This window comes from Alosa alosa, chromosome 21, assembly GCF_017589495.1.
Source record: "Alosa alosa isolate M-15738 ecotype Scorff River chromosome 21, AALO_Geno_1.1, whole genome shotgun sequence".
NCBI lineage: Eukaryota > Metazoa > Chordata > Actinopteri > Clupeiformes > Clupeidae > Alosa > Alosa alosa.
Genome location: NC_063209.1, coordinates 4,668,068 through 4,687,733, shown reverse-complemented (window position 1 = coordinate 4,687,733; position 19,666 = coordinate 4,668,068). Strand labels below are relative to the sequence as shown.

At 41.3% G+C, this 19,666-nt stretch overlaps 1 protein-coding gene across 1 annotated transcript; it reads left to right on the top strand.

The window, feature by feature from the left end:
• Positions 1-6,508: 6,508 nt before the first annotated feature.
• matr3l1.2 (matrin 3-like 1.2) lies at positions 6,509-18,937 on the top strand. The gene is made up of 20 exons (XM_048231379.1): positions 6,509-8,950; positions 11,821-11,882; positions 11,999-12,037; positions 12,126-12,229; positions 12,630-12,688; positions 13,100-13,219; positions 13,351-13,476; positions 15,167-15,325; positions 15,419-15,543; positions 15,634-16,192; positions 16,277-16,391; positions 16,488-16,507; positions 16,604-16,726; positions 16,829-16,957; positions 17,033-17,155; positions 17,244-17,374; positions 17,486-17,801; positions 17,911-18,061; positions 18,153-18,268; positions 18,406-18,937. The coding sequence occupies exons 1-20, from the start codon at positions 8,153-8,155 to the stop codon at positions 18,457-18,459; spliced, it is 3,429 nt and encodes a 1,142-aa protein (XP_048087336.1). The 5' UTR covers positions 6,509-8,152; the 3' UTR covers positions 18,460-18,937.
• Positions 18,938-19,666: the final 729 nt, after the last annotated feature.

Below are 19,666 nucleotides of genomic sequence, written 5' to 3'. Positions count from 1 at the left end.
TCATTTGCACTATCACCATGACCACTATCACCATTGCACTATCACCATGACACTCACACAGAGCACTTTACCTTTCCTTACTATGCACAGAGAATCACAGGCTCAGTCCCTGCCTCAGTCATTGCAAGCGCCTCTTGATTGATTAATCACCACTATGTGGATACTCACCACTATGTGGTTTTTAGAATTGGTTTAGGTTAAGTGTTAGTTATATAATTTGTATTTAGTATATTTAGTATATTCTTTATCTTCTACTGTCCTTATTGCTTAGTTGTGCATGTTTTTATACTTTTAATTTTAACTTGTTCTGCTGTTAGTGAATGTGTGTGTGTTGTCTATATGCTACTGAGACCTTGAATTTTCTCCTGGGGATCAATAAAGTATCTATCTATCTATCTATCTAAACAAAGACACTAATTAAAACAGACGATTGATCCAAGTAGCCTACGGTGACAAATCTCATTTGTAGGCTACTCTCCTCCACTGATTGCTAGACATCCAGAGCTTCGATTCAAGCCCAAATTCGCTGTACAAAGTTTTCAGAAAGTAGCCTACTTGTATTACACAAGAAACACGTAGTAGCATTTGTTTGTAGCCAGAAGTGATGCAGGCCAGAGGCCATAGTTTTGCACAAATTGAAGCAGAAATATGTTGCACCAAATGTTGAGAAAAAATTCACGTGTGATGAAGTCCTGGGTTATTCACCTATTCTGAAGGAGAATATCTGGGTAATATGACAAAAAATAAAGTAAACCTCCCTAAGTATGTTCAAAATTCAGTACTGAAAGGTGCATAATTTGAGGTGCTTGCCATCCAGTGGTGTCCTAATGTGCAAATTAGATGGGTATTTAGGCCTACCCCCTTCATAAACTTCTGTAAATGCTCAAAGACTTTCATGGCCTTTTGAAATTTTGATGTAAAATCCAATGGTGCTGTTTTTTTGTTGTTTACCCTATAGTTTGCCAGGTTTAAATAAGTTATGAGAGGAAAATAATTGTATTTGGTGTGAAACAAACACATTCCTGTTTTTATGTTTTTTTTTTTTTTTTTATAATTTGTATTAATATTTATTTAATCAATATTTTATTTATAAGCTAAGGTTGCTAGCACAGGTGGAGCCCCTAAGGGGACATGAGCAAAAACAAATCTAAAGTTTAGTTTCATGTTGTTACGACCCGGTGGGTCTTTGTGTGGTGGCTCCGCCCCTATTGTTCTACTGCTATCTTGTCTGTCTCCTACAGGCTGCTGAGTACAGAGGTGACTCCTCCTGAGGTTAATTGTCGTGGCCATAAGAGGGCCGGTGATGAGGGACTGGGCTCCCTCATCACCTCCCTGTAATACAGCGTTGTCAGCGACGCCCACCAGAGCTCCCTCACCAGTGCAGTCCACCAGCTCCTCTTCCATAGCTAGTCCAACTCCAGTTCGAGTCCCCACAGACCCTCTGACACCCGGAGGTCGCGGAAGTGGCAGAGGCAGGAGGATGATCTCTTGGCCTACCTTCTGAGGTCTGATGCTGCTGCCATGGCTGCTTCTCATAGGCGGCACGAAGAGTCCCAGAGGCGGTATGAAGAGTCCCAGAACAGGTGGCATGAAGAGACCCTGGCCGAGATGAGGGCGCAGAGAGAAGATCAGAGAGTATTCCTCCAGTTGTTCAGAAGGATGGTGGACAACATGTGAGGCCGGCACGACTACAATGAACACAAACCTTTAAAGAAGACTGTCTCCTTTCTATTTTACTATTTCAACTTTCTATTTTTTTAAGTTAAATGAACCTTTTGTTTTGCACTCAAATTTTATACAACTAAACAGGGCTGTAGTACTCGAGTCCGGTCTTGGACTCGAGTCCGGACTCGAGACCGTTTTTCTATGGTCTCGGACTCGCTAGTATTTGGACTTGGTCTTGTCTCGGTCTCGGCCACTGGTCTTGCCAAATATGGCTTTTGGTCTCGACCGAGTCCAGGTGTCTTTAGGGCCATCAAAATGAACGTGTTAATCGCCGCGATTCATTTTGAAATACATAATGCGTTACAAAATATTAACTCAATAGTGTTTACCTTTGTGGGGGGCTGATGTCACGTAACGGAAGCCGCAAAACCTAAAACCGCAAGCCTGAGAGTTTATTTTACTGTCTGTGGAGTTAGCTGAAGATAAAGAGGAACCAACATTTAGCCAAATAGTAGCTTTACTGCAAACTGCTTTTCACTCTTGTTAGATAACGTTTACAATGTCAAAATGCACCAACTGCAACAGTTACATAAAGATGATACTTTTCGGCTCCTCTCCATTAAGATCCAACTTGAACGTATGCTACTCCATTTAATTAAGAGCGCGTCTGAACGCACACGAGAAGGAGAGAAAACGATTGGCAGGCTCCAGCTGGCTTGTCGTTGTTGATGATAATTGATATCTCCTTTTTAATATAAGAAACTTATAAAAGGAAGGCAACAAAGACGAGGTTAGAGGAGATTGCGGATTTATCCGATTTCCACTACTGACCAGTTATAAACATGTATGTAGGCTGCACTCACTGTGATTTGACAAATGGACAAAAATATGAAGAGTTGTCTTTGCCTTTGTGTAATGGAACTGGTGAGTCTTGAAGTCTTCAATAATTTGTTTACATGAAGCACATATTATGCCGATTGAAACACATTTCATTCAGATAGCTAGGTGACTGGCTCAGGCTCATCATTCACTTTTAATTGCAAACAGAAAATGTCTAGCTAGCATCATGTCATTACATGCTTCTATTTCCAAAGGAATGAAAACTGTTTATACCAACTTAATATCATGCTTATCATTGTTAATATTGTACAATACATGTGGTACAAACAATATTAGAGCTTGTGGACTAGCTATAGGCTATATTTCAATGGAGCTGGTAAAAAAAAGATCATTATGAGAAAGTGGCCACAATGGGCTTAAAGTAACAGTGCACCATTTACAAATGAGTTAAACAGCATCATATGTGTAGTATTTCTTAAGAAATTAATACTTTAAAACACAATTACTGTGTCAGTATTATCATTTAAATAATATAAAAGTGTTTTACTTTTACCTTTGTGGTTACTCATTAATTTTGTGATTTATGTTGAAGCTTTAGTCTTTAGGAACTTTTTAATTGCGGTTAATCGAGATTAATTCATTTCAAAATATATATTTTGAATCGTTTGACAGCCCTATAATAATATTGGAGAAGGGGAATGGCTACACTTACAAATCCTGGGTGTGTTCACACTGTTTTTGCTTTTAGATAATAATAATAATAACCCAAAATGATTGTCTTGATACTGTCATGCACAAGACTTTTTTTCCTATCCTGGACTCGGTCTTGACTCGGACTCGAACCTTTTTGGACTCGGTCTTGTCTTGGACTCGAACCTCTTTGGACTCGGTCTTGACTTGGTCTCGACTAGTCCTGGTCTTGGACTTGTCTTGGACTCGACAAAGGTGGTCTTGACTACAGCCCTGCAACTAAAGCAAACACACAAATTTGCACAGATGTACATTTTCCTAGTTTTGTTATTGTAAGAACTTTGTTCTACAAATACAGTGGTGTGAAAAAGTGTTATTTTGTCATGTTTGTCACACCTAAATGTTTTAGATCATGAAACAAATTTAAATATAAGACAAAGATAATGCAAGGTAAGCACCCCTGTTGAAACATAACTTAACTGTGGTTTATCACACCCAAGTTCAATTTCTCTAGCCACACCAAGGCCTGATTACTGCCACACCTGTTCTCAATCAAGAAATAACTTCAATAGGACCTGTCTGACAATGTGAAGTACCACTCTTTGCTCTCCCATCTCACCACCTTTATCACTGCAACTTTCCCAACCACTAGCAACTTTTGTGCTCTTCCAATCTTCTCTTCAAAACTGCACACATTTCCATCATTGAGAACTCTAGCAAATGTCACTTCCCCTACCTGATTTCTGATCATGTCACTTCCCCCTACCTGATTTCTGATCATTTTAATCAATTGAATTGAATCCAGATTTGTAACCCCTCCTTCCCCTACAAACCTCACAACAATGTGCAATGACTGCTCCACCACCTCCTTCTCTTCACTCTCCGACCATTCCACATCTCTCCTTCCCCTCTTACCCCCTCCTGTTCATCCTTGTTAATGCCCACCTACTACTCTCTTCCTCTGCCCCTGGATCCTGCTACAGCTTTCTCTCTGACTCCCCAACATAATGCAGAAGTAGGGAACACAAGCAAGGCCTACCGAATACCGGACCTATAGCCTATAGGCCTACAGGCCGTCGGTTGATACTCCCACACAATATTCCCCTCCTCTGCCTAATCTAACTAAACAGATATGGATTTATTTACTAACTTATTTATATTACCCAACTGGAAACAACCCCCAAAACGCTGATAGTCAAGCACCCCGGACCAAACACGTCCTCCTTCCCTCCTTCCACAACGTCACTTCCAACCCTGTTCCATCAGCGTAACAGCACTACTAGTAAGAGAAAGTTAGGCATTTTTTTGCCAATGAATCTGCAAAAAAAATCTTACCAATAGCTTTTTTTTTTTACTACGTGTTCCTATAGCTGTCTAGTAACATCTCCCAATTTATCCACGGCCAAACTAACTAAACTAATAACTAACTAATTAACTAATATTAGCTTTTGAGATGTTTAACTAGGGTTTTTTAGTCCATAAAAAAATCCATAAAAAGTGTTTTTTATTAAACAATTACAAAGCAAAACTTCCTAAATCAGTTTAAAATTTAACAAAACTCATCCAACTCCTGCATCTCCCTCACTCCTGTTATCATCTGGCTGGTTGATGTTCTGGCAAGAGTTACCATGACAGTTCCCACAAACAGAAATAGGCCTACACTTGACTCCTTGCTTTTTTACAGCACCTGAAAGTGTCACAGTCCCCTGCACAGTTGCAGCTGACAAACTTCAGAAGGTAGTCCGGGATCTGTTGTAGGGACTACTGGTGCATAACATTGTTCTCCTTGTTTCCATCCATAGGGGAGACCGGGGCTGGTTGGAACACTTTTCACTCTCGGTTATATTTCTCCGTCTTACAATGCGTTGAAATGGTCAAATTGTGATTAACTGAAAGCTTGGGATCTCAGCTACAAAATGTATACATTCAATGTCAACAAATGATCCCTTGTTTTGAGTTATTTATGATTAAAGTGGTGTTGTGCATGTGTGCCAACCTGCCCCATGCACGGGGTTGGTTGGCACATGTAGTCGGGGTTGGTTGGAACACCTATGTTATAGTCCTTTGCAGTACTCCTTTTGATTTTGTTTAAAGTGCTCATCTATATCACTGCCTGTAGGGCTTTGCTGATGTCTTTCCTGTGTGTTTTTCTTCAGTAGGGCCCACCGTCAAGATCAATTTGCTCCCTACCGATTTTTTTTAACTTCAAATGTTTAAATTTGTCTGAAAATGTCTGAAATGCTTCCAAATGTAAAACTATGTTCAGTAATTACAATAACAATGTTAAAATAAAGATTGATGATGTTTTTATGCATAAAATACAAAGTTTATAGATTTGTCACAAAATAGCCATAGGGAATGTATGTGCCAACCAACCCCAAAATCAGTGTGCCAACCTGCCCCGCCCACATTAGGTCAAACTTATTTGCACAAATGCTGTTAGCCTGCTAATATCAGTCACCTCAGGTTTTCAAACTTCATTTTAAATTATAGATGAGTCCCCTAGCAATCAATTATAATCAATCTTTTTTTTTATATCCCTAACTATTACCCCTCTAGGATGTATTTAGTGGGAGGTGCATATTCTAAGTTTTGACACTACAAAATTAAAAAGTTGTTCTCACCTAAAGGGTTAATGACCTGGAGACCAGTTACATACGTGAGTTTACTCTACTCAATAAGGCCGTCAATTTAGTGTTGGAATTTTGTTGCAGCTCCCTCTAGTAGCCTGGATATTAACAGTGTTTCAACCTGCCCCTGTTCCAACCAGCCCCGGTCTCCCCTACTCAAGGACATCTAGTGATGGCAGTAGCCAATTTCTTGCAGAGAGTGTTGTGCTGCACTGTGTGCTGAGTGTGTTTCACTAATTCACGGATTGGGATAAATGCAGAGACCACATTTCCCTCACGGGATCAAAACAGTATATATACCAAAGATTGTTAGTTTAGTTACAGTATAGCAAGTGAATGCACAATTTGAATTTGCATGCCAAATGCATTGGTGTATGATGTTTTATCAGAGTGTTATAGGCCCACATTATAAAGATAACCCAATCAATACATTTTATGCGATCACTGACCTATAAGTAAAGTTTTCCACGTCAGTGTATGAGATATAGGCCACATTTCACAAACCTGATGTACCGAAAGAAGTACTAGTATGTAGTTACTCCAATGCTGTAGAGGGCGCAAAAAAACCCAAAAGGTTGACGTTGAAGGATAAGAGCGCTCCTCGCATCGCTGTACCAGAGAATGTCTAGCTGTACTAGAGAATCCGGACTCGAGACACGCAGTAAGTTTTTAAGTTTTATTGTTTATTGTTGTGTGTTGTAATACTAACATCGTGAATGTTGTAATTATTTGTGTGATGATTTAGTCACTGTTCCCACAACTTCAAAAAATATCATTAACTCTTCAGGTTAGACCTTTTTCTCCATAACGTTAGGCCTATTTCGGCCAAGATAACGTAATGTTAAATGTAAAGGTTAAATGGCGGCCATTGACGTTACATTTAACTTGGTCTTAGAGGAATAATCACAGAATCTGTTTGAAGGTTAATCGGCACTATAATTGAATTATCTGCGTATCGAGCATTGCAATTAGTCGTCAATCTAAATGTAATCGTTAGCATCACGTTTGTTGTGCAGTTAGCTAGTTTGCTAACAAGCTGGCTAATTCTGTTGGCTAGCTAACATGAACCATGCCGAATGTAGTCAAGACACAGTTGACCTGGACATAGAGTGAACGCAGTTGGCTTTTATAGAATCAATTGCTTTCTTTTATTTAGTTTTGTCCTAGTCAAATCTTGCGGATAGATTGTTGATTGTTGGCCGTCATATTTAAAGGTAGCCGTTGTTTGCTAGTTGAAGATGATTACATTAGCCTAACCTTTGAACCTTGTAACCTAACTTATGTCGAGGTAGATCAAATGACCAATCAATGGTCTATCGCCATTGGTTAATCAACAAGTCGGCCAATAATATAATATTGCTTTAATTTACATAACGTTAGTTGTATTAAGACTATCCATCGCATGTTTTTGTCTGCCTACAGCAATGTCGAAGTTATAGGTTTAGCTGACTGGTTCTCGTGCTAGTAAACGTTATGCTCTTTGGCATGCCTTGCATGCGTTTCCTGTCTTAATTTCTTTCTTTGTATCTAATGCACACATTAGTGCGCGTCAATGCTGTTGAGCTGTCTAATTGGGCTGTTTCCCAATCCTCCAAGTTTTCTGTGGGGATCATATGTTCTTGTTAGCGGTTGTTAGATTGAAGCCTTCCCGTGCTTTTTCCAATTATGTTAAGTTGATGTTTCAGATCTGCTTTAGGAAGTGATAATTTCTAATACGTTTTTAATACTGGCTGAATGTTCATTTTGGGAAATGGGGGTGTTGGTCGGTCATCAACTTTCTTTTGGTAGACTAGATTTACAAGAATACTGACAAATCATTTGACCTATCCTGCCTTATTTCCACCAAGCAGTCTTTGAGATCATAATGGTCATATATGCTATTTTTAAATATTATTTACAGTTTTGCATTTTTCCCATTATGGAATTACTCTTTCCAGAGCCTCATTTGTAGTCCTTTCGAATCTGTGATCCCACTCAGTAGTATCCTCTCCTGTCCTGTGTTCTGGCTTTGAAAGTGATTCTTCCAGCTACGTTTTCCACAGGAAAATTCTTGAGAGTATTATTATTGACTTCATATATCTACTTATTGAATTGTTATCGCTGACCTATGCCTCTGATGTCTAAATTGAAGGCATGCTAGAATTTATTGCTTCATTGTGTTTCTGCAGACTAATTTCATTTTGCCATAGAAGAGGAGTTGTCCTTTCACATCACTGATTTGTCTTTCGGTCTTTGAACTGAATTTTTCCCTTGGATCTCACTTTTGAGGACTTTCTTCAGCGGTCTTACTCTGCTCTTGCCATCCAGAGCACAACTCTTCCTCAGCAATGTCCCAGAAGATTCCGGGCGACAGTGCTCAGAAAGGCTTTGCGGTAGGGCGCGGGCTACTTGCCGCTGCTGAAACGTTGAATTACAGCATGGGAGAGCATAGCTCGAACAGCCTTTATGGCTCCACTTCTCGACCAATGAGCAACATGGCTAGAGGCCCAGGAGGCGGACAAGGAAAAGACCATGACCCTCAGCTCTCCCGTCGTGTGGGCAGTCACCTTAGCAACACTATGAAGCTGTTCGCCAGCCTTGGTCTGTCGCCCACAGACTTGGATGAGCTGGCTCAAGTTCCAGAGGAGAACATCAGTGTGGAAACTTTGCCCAATCTTATCATGCAGCTTAAGAACAGGAAGGTGGAGGCCAGCCGCCGCATGTCTGGTGACCCTAGGGACATGTCCGCCCTCTCCCCAGAAACCTCATACCGACCAAGTAGAGACAACTGGGGAGATATGCAGGAAGGGCACCTGGACCCCTCCATGGGGCAAGCAACAGGCCGCGGTGCACAAGGCGACTTTGGTTACGGTTCCATGCAAGACATGTCCTCTCGAGGGTATGACCGAATCGATTATGGCCACACTGGTGCCAGCAATGGCAACCGAGACCGTCAGTATTCTGAGCTTTCCCATGACTCTTACCGTGGGCTTGGCATGGGCTCCTCTTCAACACCTGACAGCATGCTTATGCAGAGAAGAATGGGGTCCCCTTCCCAGGGTAAAGTGCAGGACTTCTTGGGAGTCATGCCCCACATGTTTCCACATGTGTGTTCCCTTTGTGACTTTGATGTGCATTCTACCATGGTGAGTAATCCACACCACTTTGTATTCCATATACACATACCCTAATACTCTCTGCATCGACTTCTTAAAGTGGGTGACTTTGGGTCATTTCTTTTATTGACATTGGCCTAGCTGTTCAACAGAAGTCAAAAATTTGTTCCCTCTTTTCATTCAACTTCACTCCTTTTTGAGCAATCATGCTACAAAATATAATCTATTCTGTTTATGATTGTCTAGGTTGTCATTGGTGTCTTTTCAAGTGATTTCAAATTAAAGTTCATTTCATGTTATGATTGAATAAATCATAACCTGGTTACTTGTTACAAGTTTTGGGTTTGAGCAGATATTTAGCAGCATATAGAAAACAGACTAGCCTAAAGATAACATTCTAAACGTTTGCGAGAACAATACACCGGCTGTGTGTTTTTCAGTTACATGATGTCCGTTTTGTCACAGATTTGTAGTTGCCAGTCTAGAAGAGCAACTGGAGAATGTACTAGCAAACACAAAGGCTAAAAGAAAATCTAGTACCTTTTATAAAAATGTATCCCAGATGGATGGGTCAAAACGGTTTTCTTCAGGTCGAATTCCTGCGTCTATCAACTAAACCAGTGGTCACCAACCTTTTTTGAGCCCAAGATCCCTGACCTCAGCCCTGAACAAAGGCAAGGTCTACCTTGAAGCGTCAAAAGATAACCAAAGCCACAATACTTCCAATTTAAGGCCTTTTATTTATTATAGGCAAATGTATCCGGTCAAAAATATCACAACCTCCACCCCCTCGTGGCTCCTTGTCTCTGTACCTTTTAGTGTGAATTACACAAGGATGGCATACATTTTACAAACCGAAATCGCATCTTCCTTATACAGGCGTCAATGAGAGTTAACATAGTCTTTACTTACATGATTTTGGTTTTGAATTTCTAATTGAAGGAAGTGTTTGTGACAAACACATCATGAAAAATTTGATAATGTTTGCTCTTTGTTTTGGTATGAAGCATCTTTCATGTAATGAATGTGCAAGCTACAAAAGTGAAAGTAACCTAGGGCTACTATGCGCTCTGTGTCTGTAGCTGTCTGCATGTCAACAATCGATTACGTTCCTCAAATGGAGAACGCATGTTCCCTCGCGTCTCATGGCCACTCTACTCTAATCCTCCTGTTTGCAAAATTCCTGACCGTTCCTGATCGCTCAACTTTCGTTTTTCTTTGTGTGTGCCTCTCTTTGTGTGCACTGTAAAATGTGTGTGGTGAAATTTAGGCCCTGTAAAACGTTGGCGAACATGCAGGAATTTGGTGACTGTTTTTTATTTTTCCTGTTATTATCGGGATCTACTGGGAAAGTCCCTAGATCTACAGGGTCGATCGCTATCCACGGGTTGGTGACCCTGAACTAAACTTTCCCATCATATCTTGTCAAGCTATTATTTTATATAGCAGATTTTTGAAGTAATTGATGCAAAGGGGAGGGGCGGGGGGGGGTGCTCAAGCTGTAAGAAGTATTTACAACGGCAGGGCAGGGACATCAAAATCTAAGCATCTAGCTTCTTTACGGACAGCCTTTTTGTCATAAGCAAAATCAACTCGAGCACGCTCAGATGACGTGAATGAAGGCACTGTTGCTCATTTGTCCATCCTCATATAAAGCCTGCCCAAACGATTTGATTGGCTGTAACACCTCTGGTTCCAGCACGTAGACTTCTCAATGGAGCGACTCCAGACTGAACTTTCCAAATTAAAATGTTGTGGGCAGAGTGAATAGTAAGTTAATGGGCTGGCTTCCAGGCTAAAAGACACATGGCTAGCAACAAACACTCCGTGAAAAGATAATTAACAATGTACTGTAGATCAGCTCAGTTTGCTCTGGATAAGTGTGTCAGCAGAACATGGAAGTAATGTAGGCTATAGGCCAATAATCTGTTAGAACAAATTGTTGTGTTTTATTTAGCTTAGAATGAGCCTTTCACATCTATGTACATAGGGACTGAATCTTCTTCCGTTGACTCTGCCATGTTTGTTTTGTAGTCCAGAACACTAGAGAAGGCCTTTTGCTTTTTCTAACGGTCACTGTGCCTTCTCCTTTTCAATCAGTGGGAGTCTGCAGCCTCAACTTTTAGATGCCACTAAATCCTCCATACTGAACTTTTAAGCAGCAAATTGTTTTTAAACATGGGGCCCAAAAACAATGTTTAATTTCTTTTGGGAGGTCCTGAAACAAGCTGTGCTCCTTGTCAACCTGGAAAGGATTTTTTGATTATTTTGATGGTTTGACAGTTTCAGCTTCAGCAAACCAGTCTGAAGCCAACATCCGAGACATTTTACGCAGAAGTCTTTGCAATACCTTGCCACCTGGGGTTAAAATGTAAAGTTCCAATTTTAAATAGTGAAAAAACTAGTCCCAAAAAAATGACCCTGTTTGCTGACCCAAAGTGATAAAATAAAGAAATCGATGTAAACGTTTGATTGACTAATAGTCATTATTTGTCTATTGTAATCACTACAATCATTATCACTCCCAGTATTCGCTGTTACTTCTGCTGCCACTAGGCTTTGTTCCCCAAGGGCCAAATTTGATCACGGTTCTATGCTTCTGATAACATCAACCGGCTGCAAGCACAGAGAGTATGTGGACTATGTGTTTTTGCACTGACAGTGAAGTAAAGAAATGGTTAGGGCTTATGGTAATGCACATACAGTAAAGAAATGATTAGGGCTTATGGTAATGCACATACACAATTGAGACCAAATAGCTGAGCAAACCCAAAACTTTTAAAACCTTACTGAAATATCTGCCTGTTTCCAGTCAGTTAATAGCCACGTCATAGCAATTTGAATTGTTTAATCATTGGCATGTGCAGATGTCAAAATAATTTTTATTTGCACTCCCACAGGAATGGAACCAGCATACCAATGGCTTACGCCATTCAGAAAACTGCAGACTCCTCTTGCAGATGTAAGGATTTATTATGATTTATATAAAAAACTAAATGAATGGAGTAGATAAGATTTGTCACAATGCACAACTGTCAATTGACTAACAATGAAAAACGTGCTTTTTTTTTTTTTTAGGTACCCAGATTGGGATCCTCACATGCCTTCCACCAGAGTGTATGTACCTCTAAAATTTATATCATTTTTATTTGATCTGTTGATGACGTAGAACGTCGAAACGTAGAAACTTGCTTATACTTTGTAGCTCGGGGCCGCGTCCGATGGACACACCCAACCGTTCCGATGGCCTTCTGGGGGCTGCCCCAAGAGGACCTGGGCTACAGAGAGGGGGCATGAGTTCCGGCTGGGGTAAGTCCCACCAAGTTCCTCGTTGGTGGAACGCACTGTCAGTTCCTACTAGGGCAGGGACATTCCTCTCCATCTTCAAAAAACTCCTTAAGACCCAGCTCTTCAGAGCACATCTCCTCATAGCACTACTAACTAGTCTTGCTGATCCTAGCACTAGTTACCACCTGACTAGAACTGACACTCGACTGTATAAAAACAGCACTCACTGATGCACTTATTCTTACTGGACTGGACCTTTTTTTTTAAATTGTCCTAGAATTGTTGAGAGAAAACTGTTTACCATGTTGTTAGTCGCTTTGGTTAAAAATGTGTCAGCCAAATGTAATGTAATAATTCCCCACCTGTTAACCAAGATTTTGCAGTCATGCTGATAATGCCTCTGATCTGTTCATCATTGCAGGGTCTGATTCTGGCTATGGATTTTCAAATAAATCTCAGTCGCTTCCTGGACCTGGAAAGGTAGGACATGACCTGATTTATACAACATTGTGAACGCACAAATATTTTCCACAATATTACAGAGTTAGTATCTGGCAGTCATGCAATGCCACTTGTCAACCAACAAATGCATTATGTATGTATGACCACCAAAAATGATTCAGCTGTGTTTTCCACAAAAACTAACTAGTTATTCAGCTGTGATTTCCACAAAAACGAACTAGTTGTATGGAGAGCCACAAATAGTTTACTTCCCATTTCTTATCATTAATGACCAAGTTAATCAAATTAATGACCTAGTCCCCACAGTCTCAGCATTAGACATTGTCCACATGTGTCATACAGATAAATAGATAAATGGATGAATTATCAGTCACAGGGACTCCTAACATGATCTGTTAGTGTTCGTCACCTTTTCTCCTCTTTTTCTAGGTCAGAAGAGGCAGAGTTGTGGTGATAAAATATGACCGGAAGCCACTGTCGTCAAACAGCCTTTTTGCTCTAGCAAAACCTTTTGGGACTATTCGTGAGCATTTAGTGCTCAAGAAGAAGGTACCTGGCAAAATGTTAATTTCATATTGTGCCACATAGCCTTAACATTCTCTGTTTGTCATTGTTCATATTGGAGTGGTTTGAACAGGACCTGTTTGTAATCATTGTACATGCGCGTACTCTCTCAACAGGCCTTCCTTGAAATGGCGACTCATGAAGAGGCTCTGGCTGTAGCTGAGTTCTATCAGAGGAAACCTGCAATTGTGCATGGAAAGGAAGTCCAGGTGTATTTGTCCAGAGAGATCGCTGTTATTGATGTAAGACTTCTCTTGTTACGCTTTAGATAACTGTTATTTTCCAGTCTGTAATTTATAAGGGCTCTTAATGCAACACTATGAAGCAATGTCCCACTTAGTTTTCTTATAAGGAATAAATGTTGATGTAATCTTCAGATGAATTCAGATGCCAGATTAGCACACCTAACAGTCATTCCCATCAGCTAGTCCACTAGGTGTGGAAATTATCACAATTTGATACAGTACTGATTCTTTTAAGTTAGCATTTGTATTCTTTCCGAAACTTCAGAATTTACAGCAATTGAATTCAATACTAGGGTCTTTTGAAATGGTAAATTCTAGCCTGACGTCGTCATGCTCAATTCTAGTCAGAATTTGAGTCTGATCCTGCTCCATTGGGCTGTGATTGGGGCGTGTTTCAACCGATACTGTGGGGAAAATGCCTCTGCACTCAATTGGATAGACCTAACCAATCAGAGGAACGAAATGGCTTACCTTGAGCTGTAGGAAGAACTCAAACCATCCTTCTTCTCCACAAATGCTGTGTTGTTTTCTGATGGTTTTTTTAAAGTTATTGCGCTGTGAATATCTTGTACAACACCCGATAGTGAAATCTAAGACAACGAAATACGTAGCAGGGTAGGCTATTCGCTTTTCAAAATAATTCTGTTCACACCTATGCTAAAAACAGCTGGGGAACGGTGTTGCAAACCCCTCAAACAAACAGGTGGTCAATCAGACATTTCAAACAAGAGAACATCATGTCACTATGCAAAAATGCTGTTTTCCCTTGATGAAAGAAAAACAGGAGTTTTCCCACATATACACTTTGGCCGGAGTCTTCAGAAATAATCGTTTTCAGTGATAAAATCTCCGTTTTCGTGTAAAAGAAAAGCCAAACCGTATGGAAATAATATGCATTTTTCCTATGTGTAAATGGGGTCTTAGAAGCCATCTGTCTAACTTAGCCACAGCGTGATTGTTACAAACAAAATCAACCCAAGCATGCTCAGATGATGTGATAGACAAGGCACTCTTGATCATCTGTCCATCATTGTACAAAGCCTAATTTGAATCGTCCAAACGGCTCTGGTTTGGGCATAGTTGCTCCACAACAGAACAAGGCGAGATCAAACTTCCCGACCTCAAATGTGGTGGGCGGGGCTAAGTTCGGCCGGCGTCCATGCTAGGTAGATTCAATTTCGCACAATATTGTTAATTTCCATGAATTCATAGATGCAAAAAATAAAGCCTATAATTTTAACACTTTAATAGCAAGTGTCAAATACTGAAGTTATTGTACCTGGGTCTATATACTTATAGATGTAATAAGTATGCTCATTGAGAGAATAGCCCCAAAAATCATTCCGCACCAGTGATAGACCTACCATTGAGGGAGTTGAGTATATGTTTTCTTAGCTGCTATCAGTTGTAGGCAAACTCTACCAATCTGGCTGCTGCCAAAGTCTTGCTAATATTCTGACCGCAACAACATGTAAATTGATGCTGCAAGTAGGGGCAGATGTGTTAACACATGCACGCAAGATGGACTGCAACAACCCTGCGTACCGCATCTATAGCTTAGGAGAAATGGTTTTAACTGATACGAAAATAAACACGCGAGTAGGAATCTTGATAGTTTTAGACTCAAACCCAATAGTTCTTATTTAATAATCTCTGTTTGAAATATGTGTTTGTGTGCTTTTCACAGAAAAGTCAAAATGAGAAGGAACCTACGGACCCTAAAGGCAGACAAAGTCAAGTTGTTTTTTTCTCAAATCTACCAAGAGATCATGAGAAGAAGTCAGAGTTGCTCACAGTCGCCCGTCGATTTGGCACGGTTGAGAAGCACCTGTTCTTGAACGGCGAGGTAGACTGCTCTGTCTGGATTCCACAATGAACTTTCCTTGTGTTCTCTGCGCGTGATCACGCAGTCAAATTCTCTGCATTCATTTCCTCACAGGCATTTATTCAAATGGAAACTCCGGATGATGCAGAAATGTTAGTGAAATACTACACCTTGAACCCTCTGACCATCAGAGGGAAAAGCATCCGCTTGAACATCTGCACTAAATACAAGACCCTAACGTAAGAAAAACACACTTGACTTCATTTGAAACAAAACTTTTCCATATATTTTTGTACAGGTTAGTACTACGATGGATGTTGTTGTTGCAGGGTGAATCCTGGCAGGGGTGGCCAAGGCAGGGACAGGAAGGGCAACAGCTCCATTTCCAAAACGTCATCTAAGAGCCAGAGGTCCTCCACTGCCTCCAAAGGCAAGGAGAGCACGTCCGAGAAGGCTGACACATCCCAGGCCGCCGAAGAGGAGGATGATGCCCAGGCAGAAGGATCGGGCGACGAAGTGGCCGGGGTCATGGAAGGGGACGACCAAGAGGAAGGTGACCAGGACCCTGACCAGGATGTGCAGATGGAGGAGCCTGCCGCCGCAGAAAAGGCCGGCCAGCCCGAATCGGAGGAGAACGCCGAGGAGGAGGGTGATGTCAAGCCCTCCGGCGAAGTGGAGGGTGACGAAGAAGCTGACGCTGACGCAGCTTCACAAGAGAAAGCCCAGGAGGAGGAAAAAGAGGGCACCTCAAAGGACAACGCTGCACAGGAGGAGGAGGAGGAGGAGGAGGCAGCCGAGCCGTCTCACTCGACGGAGACGGGCAAAGACACGGAAGCAAATGAGGGGGCTCAGGATGACGGTGTTGCCGAGGAGCCATCAGAGGACCAGGCAAGTTGCTACCACATCTGTGTTGTTCACATGGGGCATGTACTGCTGTCTCAGAGTAGTAACACCTAGTTTTGTTTATTGTAGACTGGTGAGCCAGATTTCCCTGAGAACATGGATGAGTTTGTTACTCTGGACGAGTTAGCTGATGAAGACGATGGAGACCGACTCGATTCAAAGTCTAGAGGAAGGGACTCATCAGGTTTGTGATTTTGTTTCTTTTTTGTGTTGTGTTGTGTTAATATGTGCATAGTTTACATTATGTCTTGTGTTAATGTTATTTTTTATGTTTCAACAGGAAGCTCAAGGAAGAGTGGGGTAAGTGACATGTTGTTAGTGTGTAATTATAAGATTTTGTAAGATATTAAGCTCTTAAATGCACTAAATCACTAATATAACATGTTTTCCTTGTAGGGACTGAGAGTTGTCAATGTCGTTGGATTCAGAAGAGGCATTGATTATCTTGACGAAATCCTGTCACTCGCCAAGCCATTTGGGAAAGTTGTCCGTCACCTGGTTCTGAATGTTCGGCCAGAGGTGAGTCAGATTTAAACGTTACAAATGAGTGTTAAATAAAAATAATTGAGATGATCTGATGGGATTATATTAACGGCTTGCCCATTTCTTCTCACATATCAGGCTTTCCTGGAGCTCTCAAATGAGCAAGAAGCAAGGGCTATGGTCAGTTTCTACAACAGTAATGTGCTCCCGTCTGTGTGTGGCAAAGCAGTGAAGATTTACCATTCTCAGACTTATGCAACCATTCAGGTAAGGATTTCCTCCAGTGCATTTTTTTGTATTTTCAAGAAGTAGACGCTCTACAGACAATATTTCTCTCCACAGAGCGGCAAAGTCATATATGTAGGACAAATCCCATACTTCAAAACATCAGACGCGACCCTCCTGAAAATTGCAGAGCCATTTGGAAAGATCAGACGCTACTATATGAATCGATCTCGCAATGAGGTAATGCAATCTGTGTTTCACAGGTTGATGGTTTCGAAAAGATTATTCAAGGAATTGAGCTGTGTGCTAAAATTAAGTTTTTCCACAGTGTTTCATTGAAATGGAGAGGGGGGAAGATGCTGAGGCGATGGCAGAGGCCTACAAGAACAATCCACCCAAATTCCAAGGAAAACGTCTGACTGTCTACATGAGCAGGAAATACAAACAACTCAAACATGGGTGAGTTTCTTGTCCGACCACAGCAAATGTGCGTGTCTGCCGCACTTTTCCATGGCATATGCGTGTGTGGGGAAAAAAAAAAAAAAAATTAAATTGCTTTCTTCCATTCAGACACAGACCGCCGAGCCCAGAGCCTGAGGAGAAACGGCCGCCGAAGAGGGAGCGCACGGCCGCAGACGGGCAGAACACGGGCGACTCGCCCGTCAAGGCTGCTGCCAAGAAAGACGAGCAGCCTCCCGCCAAGAAGCTGAAGGAGGACAAGGAGGCCGAGCAGCCGGACACGGCGCAGACGTCAACGGCAGAAGTGCCCAGTGAACAGCCTGAGGAGAGTGCGAAGGAGGAGGAAGAGGGGGAGGACGAAGGGGAAGCGGAGAAGAAGGAAGAGAAGCAGGACAACACAGATGACCAAAAAATAAATGCTGAAGAGGTACATATCTGGACCCTTACTAGTACACATACACCCAGTGAATCTGGGGCTTTTGTTATTTTGTTTGGGGTTTTTTCCCGCTAACGTCCTACATTTTTGTTATCAAAAGGACTCCAAAAATGGAGCCGTTGAACCACCAGCGGCCTCTTCCAGTGAGGATGCCCCAAAGACCGAAGAGGCGGCCCCCACTGAGCCTGCTGAGAAAAAACCTGAGCTTACCCCACTTACTCTTGGTGCATATGAGCCTAACATCCCTGTTGGTGAGAGAGATTTAAAATATGCAAGAACATTTCTTTGAAAAGGAAATGCTTGCTCCAGGCCTAAAATGATTATTTGTGTGTACAACTTAAGGTGTGGAGTTTGTGAAGATGGGTTACTACTGCCGAGTGTGCTTCCTCTTCTACTCTAATGAGGAGACTGCTAAGAAGACTCACTGCAGCAGCAAGGCCCACTATGAGAAACTAAAGGTATGGTGAAACATACAGTTTTAAAATGACCGTTGTTAGTAGTCACCTATAGCATCTTTTTGCTTTGAAACAAAGTTACATAATTATGTTGCTAGGCTGTATATTAAACAAACTTTGTTTCCCCCTCTTATCTCCAGAAACACCTTGAAAAGGATAAAGCAAAAGCACTGAGCTCTGGCGTGAAGAACTGAATTTCTTTTTTTTTTTTTTTTTTTTTTTAGAATTGTGTTCTTATAAGTTTCAGGGGAAGTGTTCTTTTCCATTTTGCACCTGTCTACTTACTGTGATAAGGTAAAAAGGCTTGCATAATTATTCTGAATATGCAGATTCCTTTGAATGTAATTATAATTGTTTAGGTTATTGCATTACAACCTTTTACCACATTTCTGTGTTTTGTGGCTTTTATTTTCACATTTTATGACATGCTCCTCTATGAAATGTGGGGATGTACACACGGTATGAAAAATGGCAATTCATGAAATAGTCACTGAAGTCTTTGTACACTGGGTAACATGCCCAGGTTTGCCATTTTTACATAAATGTATCAGTTCTCTGCCTGATGATAGCCCTTAACCCAACTAAAGATCAAGACTGGGCTGAGTTTACCAGTCCCTATGTACATGTACCTGTTTTGTATGGAAGGGGTGTTAAATAAATGTTTAATTTTCATTGGTATGTATTTATTCCTAGTTGCTCTTAGTATCCATTTATAAATGCTGTGATGTCCACATAATAGAACTTAGGGGGACAAGTGTACAAGATGAAGCTGCAGAAATGGATTTCAAAATGTACCAGAACTAGCCGCAATTTGGAACTTTCGGTCAGTCATGTAGGTTTCTCTAGTCATCTTGTGCTTGTTAGATGAGTACAGTTCGTCAGTATATTAAAGACCAGGCACAATTTACTTTACAGGTCTTTTATGAAGAGTGTGAACATCTGAGGTTTGAGTGCCATGGCACACACGAGTTAAGATACTGTTGTATCTGTAGTTTAAAAAAAAAAGGCAAGAATTAACCATTGGGCTTGATGTGTGAATAATATTTTTATCCTTTAGCAATGTAAATCCCTGCTGAAAAAACAGCTAGAAATGCTGGTAGCTGGTTTTAGATGGTCTTTGCTGGTTTTCTTCCAGCTCTTGCTGGTCTTTTTCTGGTGTAGCTGGTTGGGCCAGCAGGTGGACATGCTGGTGTGACCATCTGAGGAAGCTGGTCATGCTGGTGTGACCAGCATGTCATGTAGATACAGCTGGTGTAAGACGGTCACACTGGTTTGCTAGAACGACCAGCATAAGCTAGCATGGCCAGTGTAGAACAGCAACACCAGCTAAAATGATTAGCTTGAGGTGCTACGTCAAGCAAAACCAGCTGAATTACCATCATAAGATGGGTAAACCAGCTG